This window comes from Podarcis tiliguerta (genome assembly GCF_965153285.1).
Source record: "Podarcis tiliguerta genome assembly, chromosome: 9".
NCBI classification, from domain to species: domain Eukaryota; kingdom Metazoa; phylum Chordata; class Lepidosauria; order Squamata; family Lacertidae; genus Podarcis; species Podarcis tiliguerta.
In genome coordinates, this window is record NC_139542.1 from 21,675,578 (window position 1) to 21,693,290 (window position 17,713).

Consider the following 17,713-nt stretch of genomic DNA (forward strand, 5'->3'; position numbering starts at 1 on the left):
AAATATTGTCTCCTACTGACTGCTCTTGTGTAATCATTATTCCATGGGTGGGAAGCCTCTGGCCCAGGGTTCAAATGCAGCTCCTTTCCAAGCTTCTCTAGCCTGTGAGATTCTCCCCAGGCCACCCCTGCTACTGGCCTTGCTCCATGCATTTTTGCCTGGGTGGAATGTGTCCTGCAGCACTGATGATGCCTCTTGCTTCCTTTGATGGAAAGGTGTGTTTGTGTGCGTGTGGAAACTACCTTTCTATACAAAGGCGAAATTTACAATCACTGCAGTGCCCACTGTTGCCTCTGCCAGATACGGGCATGTGGCCCTGTGTAAAAAGACACTCCCCTCTCTGAATTATAAGGTCTGCTACTAAAGCAAGGCGGCTGTTTTTCAGATGTACCCAGTTCTTTTGTTGTTGTTTAGTCGTTTAGTCGTGTCCGACTCTTCATGACCCCATGGGCCAGAGCACGCCAGGCACTTCTGTCTTCCACTGCCTCCCGCAGTTTGGTCAAACTCATGCTGGTAGCTTCGAGAACACTATCCATGCATCTCGTCCTCTGTCGTCCCCTTCTCCTTGTGCCCTCAATCTTTCCCAACATCAGGGTCTTTTCCAGGGAGTCTTCTCTTCTCATGAGGTGGCCAAAGTATTGGAGCCTCAGCTTCACGATCTGTCCTTCCAGTGAGCACTCAGGGCTGATTTCCTTAAGAATGGATAGGTTTGATCTTCTTGCAGTCCATGGGACTCTCAAGTCTCCTCCAGCACCACCCAGTTCTTTTACCCTGCACCAATCCCAGACACAAGTCTGGCACAAGCTTAGCAAACTCTGCACAGTGAGACGGGAAAAACAGTTTGAGTACATGGTAAGCCTGTTATATCTTTTGAGGAAAAGTGAAGAGAGAGGCACTGCAAGCAGCTTAAGCCTTCCTTTTTATTTCCAACCAGCAATTATTAAAAGCCTGTTTTTAGCCATCACTTTCCACAGCCTTCCTTAATTCCGATAGCTCTCCGTGTTCTACAAGAGGAAGCAGGGTTGTACCTGCACATGCATGGAACTGAAAAGAACTACATTTAACTGGTAGTGGAATTAACCTTATTAGGCACTTATAAGGCAATAGCATGTAGCCATTCTGGAACAAAGGCACACCACGTAATTGTGGAACTGAAAGGGCCACATAGTTCATCAAAGGATGCTCCAGCATTAAAATGTTGAATTACAATAGATTCGGAAATCAAATTCTATGACTTAGAAGTGAGATCAGGGTTTTTGATTCCATCTCTTGTATTAATCATTTTATTAATGCCAGGATGCTTCTGTTGCCATCACTAACACTTTTTGCTTTATGCAATTGGCGGCGTTTGTTCTTTATGCTCCTTATTTGCCTCTGACCTCATCCCACGATGTGCATGCATGAGTGCACACACCTAGCAATTTAGGATTACATGTATCTGATTGAAGTGGACACAAAAGCTGGAGTGAAGATGTCATGATAAATGAGAAACAAAATGTAAAACAAATCCATTGCATAGAGAAAGACTGGATTAGCACCTATTAGACGGTTGATTAAATTGTTCATTTTAGGCATTAAAACCGTTGCGAGTTCTGGCGTTCAGCATTTGCAAACAGAAATCTCCAGGTACCAGGTCACATGCTCCAGCCTCCATCAATGATGTACTCCCGGCCAGTCATGAATGCTGACTGAAGAAGGCAAGGACAAAGTTTGAGCCTATAGCATAATTCAAGTCATTGTGTCCTCAATAAATACAGTACTATAAATGTAGTGGTCCCAACCAACATGAAATGTTTCAGAAGCTGATTGAATTCCATATGACTAAATGACAATTGTAAAAGGATTAAGGCTGCAATCTAAATCCTGTTTGGGCGGGGCTGGAAGTGGAGGTAGATTGCCAGCAGTAGGGATGCGGGTGGCGCTGTGGGTTAAACCACAGAGCCTAGGACTTGCCGATCAGAAGGTCGGCGGTTCAAATCCCCGCGACGGGGTGAGCTCCCGTTGCTTGGTGCCTGCTCCAGCCAACCTAGCAGTTTGAAAGCATGTCAAAGTGCAAGTAGATAAATAGGTACCGCTCCGGCGGGAAGGTAAATGGCATTTCCGTGCGCTGCTCTGGTTTGCCAGAAGCGGCTTAGTCATGCTGGCCACATGTCCTGGAAGCTGTACGCCGGCTCCCTCAGCCTATAGAGCGAGATGAGCGCCGCAACCCCAGAGTCGGTCACGACTGGACCTAATGGTCAGGAGTCCCTTTACCTTAGCCTGTGAAAATCCCCCAAATGCGGCCTTGTGCAGATGGGACTGAGACGACCCAGGATCTGCTAGATTATGAGCAGGCTCCACTGCCTTCACTTGATAGCACTGGGCCCAGTCACGACACCAGCTTCCATTAACATCAGTGCATTGCTCATTGCATTGATTCTGTCGTGCTTAGTTTGGCTCTCACTGGATGGGGCAAGGCAGCAGAGGGAGGAAGAGTTTGAGACAATGGTGCAAGGGTCTTAAATAGTAGGGATTGCAACTACAGTTTGTCCCGAGCACACCCAGCCCGGGTGGGGACAAGCAATGGAAAGCATAGTTCTTTACTGGCAAAGCACTTTGATTACATCTGTTCCTAAGGTGCAAGGAAGAGACACACCAGCGATGCAACAACACAACCACATACACCCACATCTGACATGGTGCACGTAAGCAACTGGCAGCTACTGTGGCAGCTCCAGCTGCTTCCGTCACAGCAAACCCTTCCTTGTCCTTGGAGTCATTGAGGGAGGAGATGGAGGAACTTCTAATGGTCCATCTCTCTCTGGGGCTGCCTCTTCCCCCTCTTCGGCTTCCTGCAACTCTCCCCCAACCTCCTCTCCTCTGGTCCCTGACTGCCCAGGCTCTTTCCTCTGGCTCCTTCCTCACGGGTGGCACAACCCCACAAATCGCTGACCCCTTTGCCTGGACCATCCTGTCCCACCAGCCTCCTCTGCCCACCCCTCTGACTCGCTGACACAGTTTGGGATTCAAAACCCCACCTCGCTAACATTACTTGCTTCAAATTAAAGGTTCTGAGTGGCAGGAACAACAAACGAACACTTTATCTTGGTGCCATGAATTTGCTATACAAACACCCCTCTCTACCCTTCTTCTAGACAAATAAGAGTTCAAGGAACCATTCCAACCAGTCAAAAGCACTCAAACAAGGACTGGTGAGCAATGGGGCCTGCGGCTTGTTCTGCCCCCCACCCAGTTCTATATTATTATTGTTGTTGTTGTTGTTGTTACTACTGCTTGTCCTTCACCAGCAATTCCCAGGGTGGGTTGCAATAATTTAAATTTCAGAATTAGAAACAGCTAAAACCGATTACAGTCAAGGGAATAAGGTGGGTCCTGGAAACACATTATCTCAGGTGTCAGCAAACAGAAGCCTGTTGGCACTAGCTGTTAAAGAAGTACTATTTCAGACAACCTGGTGTACTGCTATGTGGCTGACCCACTGTACTTACTTCATCGGAAGCCAGGTATACAAACAGGTGGGCTACTTCTTCAGCTGTCCCAAACCTACCTATCCTTTGCCTGGCCATAAAGTCTTTCAGTGCCTAGAGATAAAAAAGCATTCGCTGCATCAATAAGCCTAGACGTGGTTCTCAAACACAGGACTTTCCCCTGGCGTTATTTTTCATCATGCGATACTTCAAATCCACACCCAGATCGTTTAGAATAGTTTGGAAGTGTATCAAACTTCCACGCGAATGTTGTTCCCAAGATACCGTTCAAAGAAAATAGAGGGGAAAGCCAAGGCAAATTGAGACATCTAACTGCCAAGGTAACCTGTACATGGGGTCAAGAGATGTCAATATTTATAAAGGAGGCTGCACTTCAACAGCTGCCAACAGGCAGAAGAGCATTCTGCCCCTTCTAAACGATAGGGTTGTGAGCTCAGTTGTTGCATTTAGGCAAGCCTAGCTCTGCCACAGACTCACGAACTTCCCTTATAATCCTCTTACAGACAAAAGCTTCCTTTTCTGCTTTTGAATAACCACAGCCAGTTGTGTTATCTGACAAAACAGGCTAATATTAACTATGGTTTGCTTGCAACAAGCCATCTTCACAAACCATGGTTTGAAGTTGACTTGTTGCAAACAAATCATAGCTAAAATCATTATGGTTTATTAGTGCTTAACTATAGTTAATGCAAATTGGAAACAAGAGGAGGATCGGGGAGTACATAAGCCTACAGGTAGGCTAGGCTCATTCCCATTACAACCAACTATGGTATTGTTTATGAATAAACCATAGTTTACTATGATGGCTAAGCAAAGCCAATTAATACATTCTGCAAAAAAGGCTTGCGGTGAATAAGTTATCTACATTCAGAGGTGAGGAGGATCTGTTTACTTTTTACATTTTACTCTACTTTTTACTCTGTTTACTTGTTATAAATCCCGGGTACAAAATGGTGAAAAACGAATGTTTTGAAGCAGCCTGTGGAGAACAAAGGTGCTTTAAATAGCTTATCACTGCCGGATTGTGTGTCATAATGCAAAAAATTAAATTGTATTGCCCACCTGTTCTGGATCAGGGCTGCCCTGGATTCTCTCCTGCAGAGAAGGAGTGTCAATAGTGCCTAAGAAAATACCCAAACATTAATTAAATGACATCAGGTATTGAAATGGTAACTCCTCTGTCTGAAAATATTAGTTACTTTAATAAAGAGCCCAGAGGGCTTCACCCTTGAAATGTGAACTTTAGATGCCTTTGCATGAACTTGCAAACAGAACAAAGATGGTGGGATGCTTCTTACCAGGACAAACACAGTTGCATCTGATTCCTTCCCCAATGAAGTCAGAAGCTATGGATTTGGTAAGTCCAATAACTGCTGCCTTTGAGGTACCATAAACACACCTCTTAACAGCTCCTGAGAAAGGGATCAGGGGTGGGAATCAGGAAATCAGATCATACCAAAGAATGCAAAAGCTCATTTTGCATCTCTATATAGCCTTCATCCTGCCTTCTCATTGGCTGTCTCTAAATAATCTTGTGATGAGCTGAACTTCTATTCCCTGTTCTCTTCTAAAAACATATTGCATATAGATTTTTATAGAAGAAAGCTTTTGTGTGTGTGTGTGTTTGCATTCTGTGCCCCTGAGAATATTGCCATGCACTATTTAGACCCCATTTCTCCAGCTGTTCCATTTCTACCCAAGGTTTCTATTACTTGCAGTTGTTGGGAGGTCACCCCAGTTTTGCCTCTCCCCCAGTCAACCCATAAAAGCAAGGGTGTAAGATACCTGTGGCCCTCCACACGTGGTTGGACCACAACCCCCATCAGCCCCAGGCAGCTTGGATGATGGGCAAAGACGATGGAAGTTGGAGTGACCCAGAAACTACAACTAATCCAGAATGCGGCAGCTAGACTGGTGACTGGGAGCGGCCACCGAGACTACATAACACTGGTCTTGAAAGACCTACACTGGCTCCCAGTACGTTTCCAAGCACAATTCAAAGTGTTGGTGCTGACTTTTAAAGCCCTAAATGGCCTCGGTCCAGTGTACCTGAAGGAGCGTCTCCACCCCCATCGTTCTGCCCGGACGCTGAGGTCCAGCGCCGAGGGCCTTCTGGCGGTTCCCTCACTGCGAGAGGCCAAGTTACAGGAAACCAGGCAGAGGGCCTTCTTGGTAGTGGTACCTGCCCTGTGGAACGCCCTCCCACCAGATAACAAAGAGAAAAACAACTACCAGACTTTTAGAAGACATCTGAAGGCAGCCCTTTTTAGGGAAGCTTTTAATGTTTACTAGACTATTGTATTTTAATATTCTGTTGGAAGCCACCCAGAGTGGCTGGGGTAACCCAGCCAGATGGGTGGGGTATAAATAATAAATAATTATGATTATGTATTATTATCTGGATGCCCAAATGTCGCCCATTCCTGCTCCAAGTCTGATGCTCCATTCTTGGCAGTTCTCATCCCACAACAAAAGGAAGCTTAAACAGACTGCCAAACAAAGTTAGGTGCACTATATTATTAGCGTTCTAGCATTGGCAAGAATACATCAGCAAGGGCAACACCATCTTGGACACACTTAGTGATGCTTGCCATGATACAAGTGCTAAGCAGATGTTTCCAGAGTGCAGCCTTGGCTCTAAAAAGCCACTCTAGCCATCAAAATGTAATGGATGTGGCAGACCAAGTATTTATGGAGCTGCCCTAAAGCTGACAGCAGCTTCCTTTATAAAAGGTCAGAAATGGCACTCCTCATTGTGGCTGGGCTATATAAAAGTTAAAGGTACCCCTGCCCGTATGGGCCAGTCTTGACAGACTCTAGGGTTGTGCGCCCATCTCACTCAAAGAGGCCGGGGGCCAGCGCTGTCCGGAGACACTTCCGGGTCACATGGCCAGCGTGACAAAGCCGCATCTGGCGAGCTAGAGCCGCACACGGAAACGCCGTTTACCTTCCCGCTAGTAAGCGGTCCCTATTTATCTACTTGCACCCAGAGGTGCTTTCGAACTGCTAGGTTGGCAGGCGCTGGGACCGAACGACGGGAGCGCACCCCGCCGCGGGGACTCGAACCGCCGACCTTTCGATCGGCAAGCCCTAGGCGCTGAGGCTTTTACCCACAGCGCCACCCACTCATCTTAAAAACTTGGCTATATGCAACTATATCTCTGTAATTTGTTTTTTTTATATACTGAATATGCTCTTTGTATGGTTCTGTTATTGTTTGTATGGTTAACATTTTAGTTTCTACATACGTTTATGATAACTCAATAATATAAAATTAGAAACGCCATGCAATGTCCTGCGTAGTGAAAACTTTGTTTTGTCATGTCAAATTTATAACCTGCTTCCCCATTGCAAGGAAGCCCATGGCAACTCACAATAATCAAATTACATAGGAACATTTTGAAACAAATCTTTAACATGCTAAAAGACAGCAAGTAGTTCCTGCAGTAATAAACCTTCATAAAATGTGGGGCTTTTTTTGCACTGGGTACCCGTCACTTGCATCTAAGAATACACAGTCCCCACCAGACAAGATGAAAACAGATATTCATGTGAAATGACCCTTAGATGTGTATTAGACCAGCAGGACACCAGAAGGACATAGCCCCCAAGTATCACAGGCACCAGTCCATTTTAAAATATGCCTTAGAGTATGTAAAATAAGGTAAGGATGACATGAACTTTGCTGTGCTTAAACTGCGAAGCTACTGACCTTTGATACTAGATACCACAGAAGACATGTTGATGATGTTGCCAGATTTTTCCGCCAGCATCTATTTGAAAAATGCAAACACAAAATGTTTTGACGCCACAAGAACACCAAACAGATGACTATGAGAAAAGCCTTGCTGAATCAGGGGAAAGAAAGGCCAGTCTAGGTCAGTATCCTGTTCTCACAGTGGCCAACCAGAAGCCTATAGGAAGCCCGTAAGCAAGACATTAATGTAATACTGTGTCATTTTAAACAATTAAATTGAACTTTGGGCTCACAAATGTAGTTTATGTTTTCTTTTTTTTAAAAGGTGCAATTGAACTGAAAAAGAAAAGCATTTGTCAGATGCTTTAAACGTCACACACAAAGATCATAGAAGGATGAAGACATATTTGATGGGCAAATGAAAGATCTATATGCAGTTGGTCTCATGCCATGAGTCTCGTGGCCAGCGATGGAATACGTAGTGAGGTTCTCTGCTCTCACCTTATTTCATTAAAACTGATGGCATGATAAGCTGTCCCATGACAGGATAATTCTTTAAGGCTCCCCCCCCAAATATCCTTTCATTTGCACATACATTGCTCACGATGGTCCTATGTGATTCTGTTTCCAATGCTCTTTGCACCCGCAAAAGTTTTGGGACGGCCACATTGCTTCATTTCCCATCAGTGCATATCCTGCAACTTCCTGCTGAAATTCTCTCACTTTTTATGTCACAAACAAATGTCCTGAGGGATTTTTTGGGGGGTGGGGCGTGTTTCCCAGCTTGGTCGCACTATAGTCTCTCTGGACAGCAATAATGTGATAGCATTGGGGGAGGATCACAAAACACACCAAAGCAGAATTAATCCACCAGTAAGGAACAATGGTGAAAACCATGGTGCAGAACACACTTGCAATAAAACACTAGTGTGGAGGGCTCCCAGAAGAAATGCTTCAGAAAATTTGTTAGTGGGTATGGTACAGTAAATAACTAAAAAATAAATTTAAATTATTAGTCAGGAGGAGGTTAGACTAAGGCCCCATCTGCACTATATATTTAAAGCAAAATCATACCAGGTTAAACAAGTCATGGCTTCCCCCAATAAATCTTGGGAAGTATTGTTTGCTAAAGGTGCTGAGAGTTGTTAGGAGACTCATATCCCCCCCCCAAGTGCTACAGTTCCCTGAGTTCCCTGGGAAGAGAGATGGATTGTGAAACCACTCTGAGAATTGTAAGCTGCGAATATTATCTCGGCCTGGCTCCTTCTCCTCTTACATCACTTTTACCAGCCCTTTACTGAGCACACAGTGAGCTACACCTCTAGAGGATAAGAAAACAGCATGCTGGCCTTACCTTAGGCAGGAATGTTTTGATCATCAGATACATACTGCGAACGTTGATGTTCATAGTGAAATCCCAGTCTTTTTCCTCACATTCCAAAATGGTCCCCGTACTGACAAATCTGGCATAAAAGACACAAGGAACAACAGGCTATTTTCCTGTGTTTTCAGGGCTTTTCAAATATACCCTCAGCAGCTGAAGTTGTCCAGCCTTCGCAGCTTTTATTTTATTTCAGTTATTTTTATGCTGCTTATGTTGTCAAAGCTTCTAAAGTCATATACCTGGGTGGATATATCTTTTCCTGGACAGTGGGCTAAACTCTCATCTCCTCACCCTTGCAGGGTCAAATTTGACAGGTGGGCTGCATTGCCCACTTTTCATAGAATTGTTGAGTTGGAAGGGACCACGAGGGTCATAGTAACATCAGGCAGTGCTGAGCTTTGAAGCTCCAATTATTGGGACTTCAAAGCACAGTGTGGGGCTGTTTGAAAGCCCAGTGCTTCTGTTTTAAAAAGCACATTGAGAAAGAAAGGCAATTGACCCACGATGGCAGCTTACCCTGCAATATTACATAGAACGTCAATTTTCATCACTTCCTTGGCCAGTTTTTCAATTTGTTCTTTGTTGGTGACATCCAGCACACGAACCTGGATGCCTGTTGAGGAAATCAGCATATCAGAATAGGCAATATTGTTTTGATTTCATGAGAAAGGATGATTACCTTGCATGTATGTACACGACCGTGCAGTGAGCGACTTTACAGCTCTGCACATACAAATTAATTCATCTAAGTGTTCTGCACAGCTAGAAGCTCAGTTGTACAGGGTTCTCCATCACATGAAGCACTCACTTGTGTAGGATTGTATGCAGAGAGGAGCACCCTTTTTTGGGCCCTTGGCTCTGTGCATGAAGTGTGGTCAGTGGGCATATTCATGCCCTTCTTCCAAGACATCTTCATGTGAAGAGAAGTTGCAAAAGAGTCTAGAATGTCAATATATTTCCATTAAAGTGAACAGGACCTCCAGGGGCAGCGTGATCACGTTTCACAGAAATTCTCCCAGCTCTACGTGGGTGGCTTTCATCCCCACCAGAGAGCTGTCCTCAAAGTATATTAAATCACTGTAAATATAGGCCTAATGCACACAGCTCCACCTGAATCTTGATGAATAATTTCCTTCAGTAGAAAAAGTGTTGTTGTTTTTCTGCATCAGAGTTTAACAAAAGAAAATTAACACTACCCAGGTGTCAGCAGCTTAATAACTATAATCAAACCATTATTGCTGAGTAATACAGATGACAGAAAATGCTATTAAGCTTTATTTCTTTGCTACAAAACTTGGATTTATCTGAAGCCAGGCAATGCTCTGAAAGGGTTCAGTTAACAATGCAGGTCAGGACTTTTATTTTTTATTTTCAGAGGCAATGGAATTTGCTGGCAAACCCAGCAGTGTTCAAGGCTAATTTTATAAGGTACTTACAACACATGTTTTACTTGGAAGCAAACCTTACAGAGCACAAAGATACTGACTCATGCCCTCCAGCATTCCTCAGATGAAAATAGGGACATTTCTCACCCCCTCCGACCCCCCTTAACCCCCACAATTTTGTCGCCCCCCCACCACAGAGCATTTTCTTCACCACTGTACCAAGGGGACACAGCGCACACACCCTCCACCTCCCTGAAAACACCCCTTAATCCTGATTTTATTTTTTTCTTTTCTTACAAAAAGAAAAACACACACCAATAAATAAATTAAAGATGGGGGCAAGATTAGATACAGATGCACACAGTATTTAACAACAACAACAACAACAACAATAATAATTCAAAACTCCTTGTGCTCCACTCTTCCCTTTATTAATAAAATGCATTTTTGCATGTTATTTTCACTATTATATATATTTATATGTGCACTTTACACTAGTATATGTATTTATGTACACATTACTTGGCTGAAGAACTACACCGCAAAATTCAGAGAAGCACGGATTTCAATGGACATCTTGTTTCAAATTCTGCAAATTCGGTAAGTAGGTAAACGTGAAATGTATTGGACACCCCCCCCCCCAAATTGCTCTTCAGAAGGTATATTTCTGTTCTGTTCCACTCTACTCCACTCCCCAAATCCATCCAAAATCTGAAGCAGTCTCAGGCTCAAAATAACTAAAGAAATACCTGGATAGGCTTCCAGTTCTCTGAGTTTGGATTCATTGATATCTGTAGCAATGACCTTGGCTCCTTCCTTTGCAAAAGCCTTTCAAAACCAAACGAAGTGTAGTTAATATCTGAACAGATTAAAACATGGGCTCTGCCTCTTAGCTGCCATGAATGTTGTGAGGAGCTACATCAAACACAGAGTTAGGTGAGACTAATTTCTCAAAGAATTGGCTTCAAATGACACATCCTCTCACTGCATTTATAGTTCTCAGTGTTGGTCCAATCAAACCTCTATTGTTGTTGTCACAATCAAGTGGCATATAAATTATGTGAAATAAAAAAAATATTTGGAATATTTGGAATATTCTGTTCCTAAATACGAAGGCATTTTCACAGACCAGCTTTTCTGAACGCAAAAAATATTATGCTCGTCATTTGTGCTCCAAGGTGGACCTGAAACATCTTTAGATAATCCTGCTGAACAATAAACAGCAAGATTTTAAAGAAATTTAACTCAATGAAAAGACAGAATAGAATTAAAAGCATAGCTGTCAATGTTTCCCTTTTTTAAAGGGAAATTCCCTTATTCCGAATAGGATTCCTCGCAAGAAAAGGGAAAAGTTGACAGCTATGATTAAGAGGTGTGATAAATATGAACTTTCTGACTGCGAGAGCTGTTTGACAGTGGAACGGACTCCCACAAAAGTTCATGGACTCCCCTTCCTTGAGGTTCTTTTTATTGCAAGCAGTGGCTGGATGGCCATCTGTCATGGATGCTTTGGCTGACATCCCTGCATTGCAGGGGGGTGAACTAGATGACCCCCAGGGTCTCTTACAACTTTGCAATTCTGTGATTCTATGATTGGACAGGTTGGTTTGGGCTGATGAGAGCAGGAGTCCAATAGTGCCTGTAGCGCCATTGGTTCCCCATCCCTGGTTTAAAATCTATAGCTCTGATCGCTTGAAGATTTCCCCTTTGTGATTTCTTCCATCCCTCAGAGCGGAGGCTTTCCTAGGCTCCCTTGTGCCCTTGGCAAGGAGCTGTATTGGCATTTGGCATCATACCCCTTGCACCCTTTCCAAGGACCGCTCACTCTTCTAATAATGACTGGGGAAGTTGCTACGATGGGGAGGTTGCTGCAGAGTTGCTGCGATGGCCCATGCCAGTGACTGGATGCCTCCAGCGAGGCGCCCAGAGGAGCCTGGGTGCCTTGCCCAGAGCAGCAGAGGGGCAGCCATGGGAGCACACTGTTAGAATTCCTGCTCCATGATTGCAGTCATGGGATTTTTGTCTTTCACATGATGTGGTATGTTTTGACTCCACAGAGTGGGAAGTGATGGAGACAGGATGTTTGTGTTACTGTGTTCCACGAAGTGGGACTATTGTCCTTTGTTCTTTTTCTCTTTGCTGTCTGATGCTAGAGAGGGAGCCATGTTGCCGTGCTCTGTGTGTGTTTATATGTAAATAAAGTAGATTAGCCAAAACGCTGAGTCGCTGAGGTCTGTTACGCGCATGATGCGCAAACTCTGCAGATCCCTAAGTGTGCCGGTGTTGGTTGGCACCGGTCGCTGTGATGTTTGGGCTGAAGAAAGCTTATGAAGCTAGCGATTGACCAGGAGGGAGCGAACATGCCAGTCGGGCATGTGTCTCTGCCAGGGTCCTACTCGAGTGTAGGCTGAACTCCTGACACACATGAATAGATGGCCTTCTAGCCACTCCAAACTAGAGTGGAGAGGCATGATTTTTGCACCCCCCCCATGGCCTGTGCCAACCCCTAGGTCAGGGGTAGGCAACCTAAGGCTCATGGGCCACAAGCGGCCCACAGGGGTCGTTTAACTGGCCCACAAGCCGCCCACTTGGCGAGTCCCCATGTGCTGTGCTAAACTGGCACAGCGTGGCATGGGGACTCACTTCTGCGGCACCGGAAATCATGTCTGCACAGACACGGATGCCGGAAATCGCATCTGCGCAGACGCAGAAAATGGCGCGCGCACACTCTCACTCCAGCCCACGGAGGGGGCTCCGCGGCAGTGAACAGGCTCAAGCAAGGTATACCTTGCCAACCCCTGCCCTAGGTACTCTCCTGCTCAAGTCCTCACCACTATCTAAATACATTCAAGCACAAGTACTTTCGTGACGGCTGCTTGCAAATGCATTTGTACAAAACCCAACCAAAAGCAAACCCAGTAAGAGTTCCCAGACTTACAATAGCCGCGGCTCGACCAATTCCTTGTGCTGCAGCAGATATCAGTATTACCTTCCCATCCAGCCGGCCCATCGTGCCCCCTGTGGGTGATTCAAAGAGATTGTGGTATCTGATTCACCAGCGCCAACTACAGAAGGAACAGCTGCAAGAAATGCACATTATCTTTCATGCTGGTTGTAGAGCCAATCACACACGTATTTCAATATATTTGCAGGGTTTTGTTTTTGCATAACTAGGAGCTGATCAACTGCTTTTGATATATTTGTTGCATGCCACCACAAGCTCTGAGAGGTGCGAGACTCCAGAAGGTCTAGTTTCTTCGGTATGAGGGATAGCAGAGACTCCAAGGAAGGAGAGCCTCCTAAGGGAGACTCATCCACTGTCAAACAGCTCTTGCTGTCATAAAGTTATTCCTGGTGTTGAGTTGGAATCTCCTTCCTGGTAACTTGAATCCATTGGTTTGGGTCCTACCCTCCAGAGCAGGAGAAAAGAAGCTCGTCTCACCCTCCATGTGGCAGTCCTTTAGATATATGGTTGCCCTCCTTTGCACATATTCCAGCTTGTCAAAATCCTTCTTAAATTGTGCTGCCCAGAACTAGACACTGTACTCCAGGTGTGGTCTGACCAGGGCAGAACAGAGCGGGATTAGGACTTCCTTGGTTAAGCATATGGCTAAACATTTGCTTCGAGTCCTTTATTTAACAATAACAAGAATCCTCTTATTATTTACATGCCACCCATCTGACTGGGTTATTTTACTTATTTTCCACATGGCAAAACCTTTTTCTAAGGCAGAGATAATTGAAAGCTACTTATGCAAATGGCACACACACAAACTGCCAGAGTGCAGACAATTCTCATCTGCCAGAATCCATTCTCAAATGAAAGTCTATTATTTGTAAAAGAAAGAAAGAAAAAAAAAGAACAAGAATGGAGGAAAAATTTACCTCAGAAGTGCTGTGAAGACCTCTTTGGAGACCTTTGTCCAGGAGGCGGTCACTTGTGTTTTTCAGAGCATGCTGGGATTCGACTCAAGTGTGCTGGCAAATTGCTTCCGAGTTAAGATAATTCATTGCTGAGGTAGAAGTAAATACTGCCATCTAGTGAAGTTTAGGGTTAAGCTACTTTATGGCAATGCATAAAAGACTGTTGGCATCAGACTGCTACTTATGAAAAAAGACAACTGGCAAAAAGGCACTGCTTTCAATTAACTGGAGAGGAGTTAAAATATGTGTCTAAGGTAAAGGTAAAGGGACCCCTGACCATCAGGTCCATTCATGACCGACTCTGGGGTTGCGGAGCTCATCTCGCTTTATTGGCCGAGGGAGCCAGCGTTTGTCCGCAGACAGCTTCCGGGTCATGTGACCAGCATGACTAAGCCACTTCTGGTGAACCAGAGCAGCACACGGAAACGCTGTTTACCTTCCCGCTGGAGTGGTACCTATTTATCTACTTGCACTTTGATGTGCTTTTGAACTGCTAGGTTGGCAGGAGCAGGGACCGAACAACGGGAGCTCACCCCGTCGCAGGGATTCGAACTGCCGACCTTCTTGATCGGCAAGTCCTAGGCTCTGTGGTTTAACCCACAGCGCCACCTGTGTCCCAAAAATATGTGTCTAATATATTTCTAATTCATGCTACTGTCAATAGGCTAAACCAGAGCCTTCCAAACTGGGTGTGGTGTGTCGGCTGCAGTGTGTAGATGTGTTGTGCAGACACTCCCCATGCTACTCCTGGGGCTTGAAAGGGGTTAGTTTAACCTCTAGTTTGCTAGTAAAACTTAATTACTGTGTTGCAAAATGATGCATCTCTAAAAACTGTGTCACCCCCATGGAAAGTTCTGGCCAAAATGGATTGACCAAGATGCTAGGGTCAGGATAGCTAACAGGTCCGATTTTTTGTGCTAGATGTAATTCATAAAAATTGTTCAGCAGAGTTGGCCATGCCACACAAATGAAGTAGATAAAATTACAGTACATCTGGTTGTATTTAATACAGCACCCCCTAAATCTGTTCTCATGGCTCCCTCAACCACCTGGAGCAGATTTGGGGAGGGCAGGTACTTTTAAAAAGAAAAGATTATATGAATGTGCAAGCTCCACCATACTGGCTTTGGGAAGGACATGACTGAGAAAGTGCTATGTCTACCTATTTTAATTTTTACTATTGGCAGTTGCCAGCTATACTAAGGCGAATCTCAGGGAATGTAGACCATGCTGAGGGTTGTGTAAACCATCAGAAAAAAGGAAGCTTATTTCTATACCAGGCTAAACTCATTTACCTCACAAGGAAACAGATTCTGCAACTTGCATACACTCAGGCAAACATCCACATGTATTCTGCCAATGCCCATCAGCACACCAAATTAAAATCTTGCTTAGGCCTTGCTTCCGATTTTTATCAGCAATTTACAGTCATACATTATCATCTAGAACAGAGGTTCCCAAATTGTGGTCCATGAGCTTCATTAATATTCACTTAAATTTTTAGTTATATTTTTTGTTGCTTTTTTCAATTTCCCATATTGCCGTTATGGTATTATTTGACTTCTATGGAATGCAAACTGTAGTACAATGAAACACAAGAAATAAAAGCAACAATAAAAATGCAATTAAAGATCATCCATTGTCCCATCACAGCATGCTACAATTGCTCCAACAGGCCGAAAAGCCATTATATGGTGCACAAAGACCCTCAAGCAATTTTCAAGCAATCCATGGAAGTTTGGGAACCACTGATCTAGAAACTTAAAAAAAAATGCATCTGTTTTGTCTATGGCAGGCTTACCAATGGGACCCTGGAAGCTAACATGTGCTGTGTAACTCACCGCTTGGTAACCTTGAATTGCCTGTCTTATTTAGGATTTAGCCTTCACATATTTTTACTTCTTTAGAGGGAGGATGAACCAATATAGTGGAGTTGTAATGCCAAACACTCAGCTTTCTACCACAAGTTTAGCATAAGGAAAACAGTGTTCATGGCATGCACAAGAGGCTCAGTGATATTCTACCGCCCATGTAATAGGGGAGTGGATCATGCTGCAGAACTCAGTCCCATCTCAGCTGTGTGAAGGGCCCTATGCGTTCATCAATGTGGATGCATGGAACTCCTCTGTGAAGGGGATGCTGGGATACTCAGGACCATCCCTTGCATGAACTGGCAGGGGAAACTGATGGGATTCTCCTTGCTGTGGCAAGTGACTGAGGTGATAACGAGGCTTTCAAAGCTAGCATAGGGGAAATGGGAAAATATTTGAGCAGAGGTTAGAGACTTCCTTTAACGGGATTTCTGCTTCATGCTAACCATTTAACACTTTGCAAGACTGCTTGCTGGAGGAAGACCTTTGTTTAAAGCTCAGAGCTCTACAAACAGCTTTAGTCAAAAGCAAGCACTGAGTTAAAAGCCGCTAACCCCCCACGGAACAGTGCATAGGACTAGTCACACACAAGGCTGGATTAATAACCCAAATCCAGGCCATCCGATCCAAATTCCAGCACTCTGACTGCTATACCAGCTTTTGGCAGCTCAGGGATCAACTACAGCTGCTTAGATTTTTGGACTCCCCTTGGAGTTGTGGCTACAGAGCGGTTGTCATGATGAGCTCACACACACATCTCAATTTATCTCTGTACCACCACACTTTAGAAAGATGACTTTCAGTTTCAAAAACAGAAATATTTGTGCAAAGATATTCTTTATGGACTGCAAGAAGATCAAACCTATCCATTCTTAAGGAGATCAGCCCTGAGTGCTCACTGGAAGGACAGATCGTGAAGCTGAGGCTCCAATACTTTGGCCACCTCATGAGAAGAGAAGACTCCCTGGAAAAGACCCTGATGTTGGTAAAGATGGAGGGCACAAGGAGAAGGGGATGACAGAGGACGAGATGGTTGGACAGTGTTCTCGAAGCTACAAACATGAGTCTGACCAAACTGCGGGAGGCAGTGGAAGACAGGAGTGCCTGGCGTGCTCTGGTTCATGGGGTCACGAAGAGTCGGACACAACTAAACAACAATTCTTTATTTATTCTTTTAAAAACACATAAAAATAAGTATGATGAAGTCAAAGGAAGATGGAAATCTATTAATCTGTGTCCACAAAAATATCAAGACAGCTATTGTGTCTTGCATTTAGAAACATCGTCATTGTTTGAGCCTGCAAACCACTGCTTATAATTTTTGTCTGTAGACTCTGCTGCTCTGTCAGTGGACGGGACACCTGAAGACTTTGTGTCTGTTGGAGAAAAGAATAGTGGACATCTGTTTAAATAAAAATGGCTGCAATCAAGTACATGTTTTCAAGACATCTGTAATTACCAGAAGGCAAAACAATTGTTCAGAAGAGAATGACCATTTGAGGGTAGAGGGTTCTGGGCCTTTGTATAAAGCGTAGCACAACACACACCATTAATCGTTGTGACAACTGAAGCTCATAAGCCATACTAATTCAAAATGGCAATGAGCTCAACTTGTGTCATTTAAATTTGTTGGTGTGCTTTGCGTTAGATGTCCTGGTTGGTGTGCTTTGCGTTAGATGTCCTGCAATTAAAACATGTCTCCTGTGCAGCTGAGAGCCACGCTTTGGAGGTGCTGATGAAAAACTGGACTAGGAGTGATGTTTAAGGAATTACACTGCCAAGGCTGGCAAACGAGGACAGAAAGTGCACTGCAACTATGCTAAAAACAATGCCTAAAAGATGTTGAGATTTGAGATTTATACGAATCATAACAACCCCACTATATTTCAGACCTTGAAATATTAATTTAGTACAGCTGCAGACTCAGTTTAAAGAGTCACAGGCAGATATGATTTGTATCCAGC

At 44.3% G+C, this 17,713-nt stretch overlaps 2 protein-coding genes and 1 long non-coding RNA gene across 14 annotated transcripts in view; 1 reads left to right on the plus strand and 2 right to left on the minus strand.

Moving 5' to 3' along the window:
• LOC310685201 overlaps positions 1-17,713 on the plus strand; it is a 606,217-nt gene that overhangs the window by 98,224 nt on the left and 490,280 nt on the right. The window lies entirely within an intron of this gene.
• BDH2 (3-hydroxybutyrate dehydrogenase 2) lies at positions 1,060-13,937 on the minus strand. 2 transcript variants are annotated; one of them, XM_083456848.1, is made up of 10 exons: positions 13,840-13,937; positions 12,893-13,034; positions 10,704-10,782; positions 9,086-9,182; positions 8,540-8,648; positions 7,201-7,261; positions 4,787-4,900; positions 4,551-4,609; positions 3,489-3,581; positions 1,060-1,688 (listed from the first exon to the last, which is right to left on the minus strand). In XM_083456848.1, the coding sequence occupies exons 2-10, from the start codon at positions 12,962-12,964 to the stop codon at positions 1,635-1,637; spliced, it is 738 nt and encodes a 245-aa protein (XP_083312974.1). In that variant the 5' UTR covers positions 12,965-13,034; positions 13,840-13,937; the 3' UTR covers positions 1,060-1,634. The 2 variants fall into 2 exon arrangements, with proteins under 2 accessions (XP_083312974.1, XP_083312975.1); XM_083456849.1 differs by having other exon boundaries at positions 12,893-12,972; positions 13,840-13,935.
• Positions 16,898-17,713, minus strand: part of CENPE (centromere protein E) — a 40,165-nt gene continuing 39,349 nt past the window's right edge. For all 11 annotated transcript variants that reach the window (XM_083398087.1, XM_083398093.1, XM_083398092.1 and 8 more), the window contains one exon: positions 16,898-17,125. In XM_083398087.1, the coding sequence (XP_083254213.1) occupies positions 17,007-17,125 (119 nt within the window). In that variant the 3' untranslated portion in view covers positions 16,898-17,006. The remainder of the gene's footprint in view (positions 17,126-17,713) is intronic.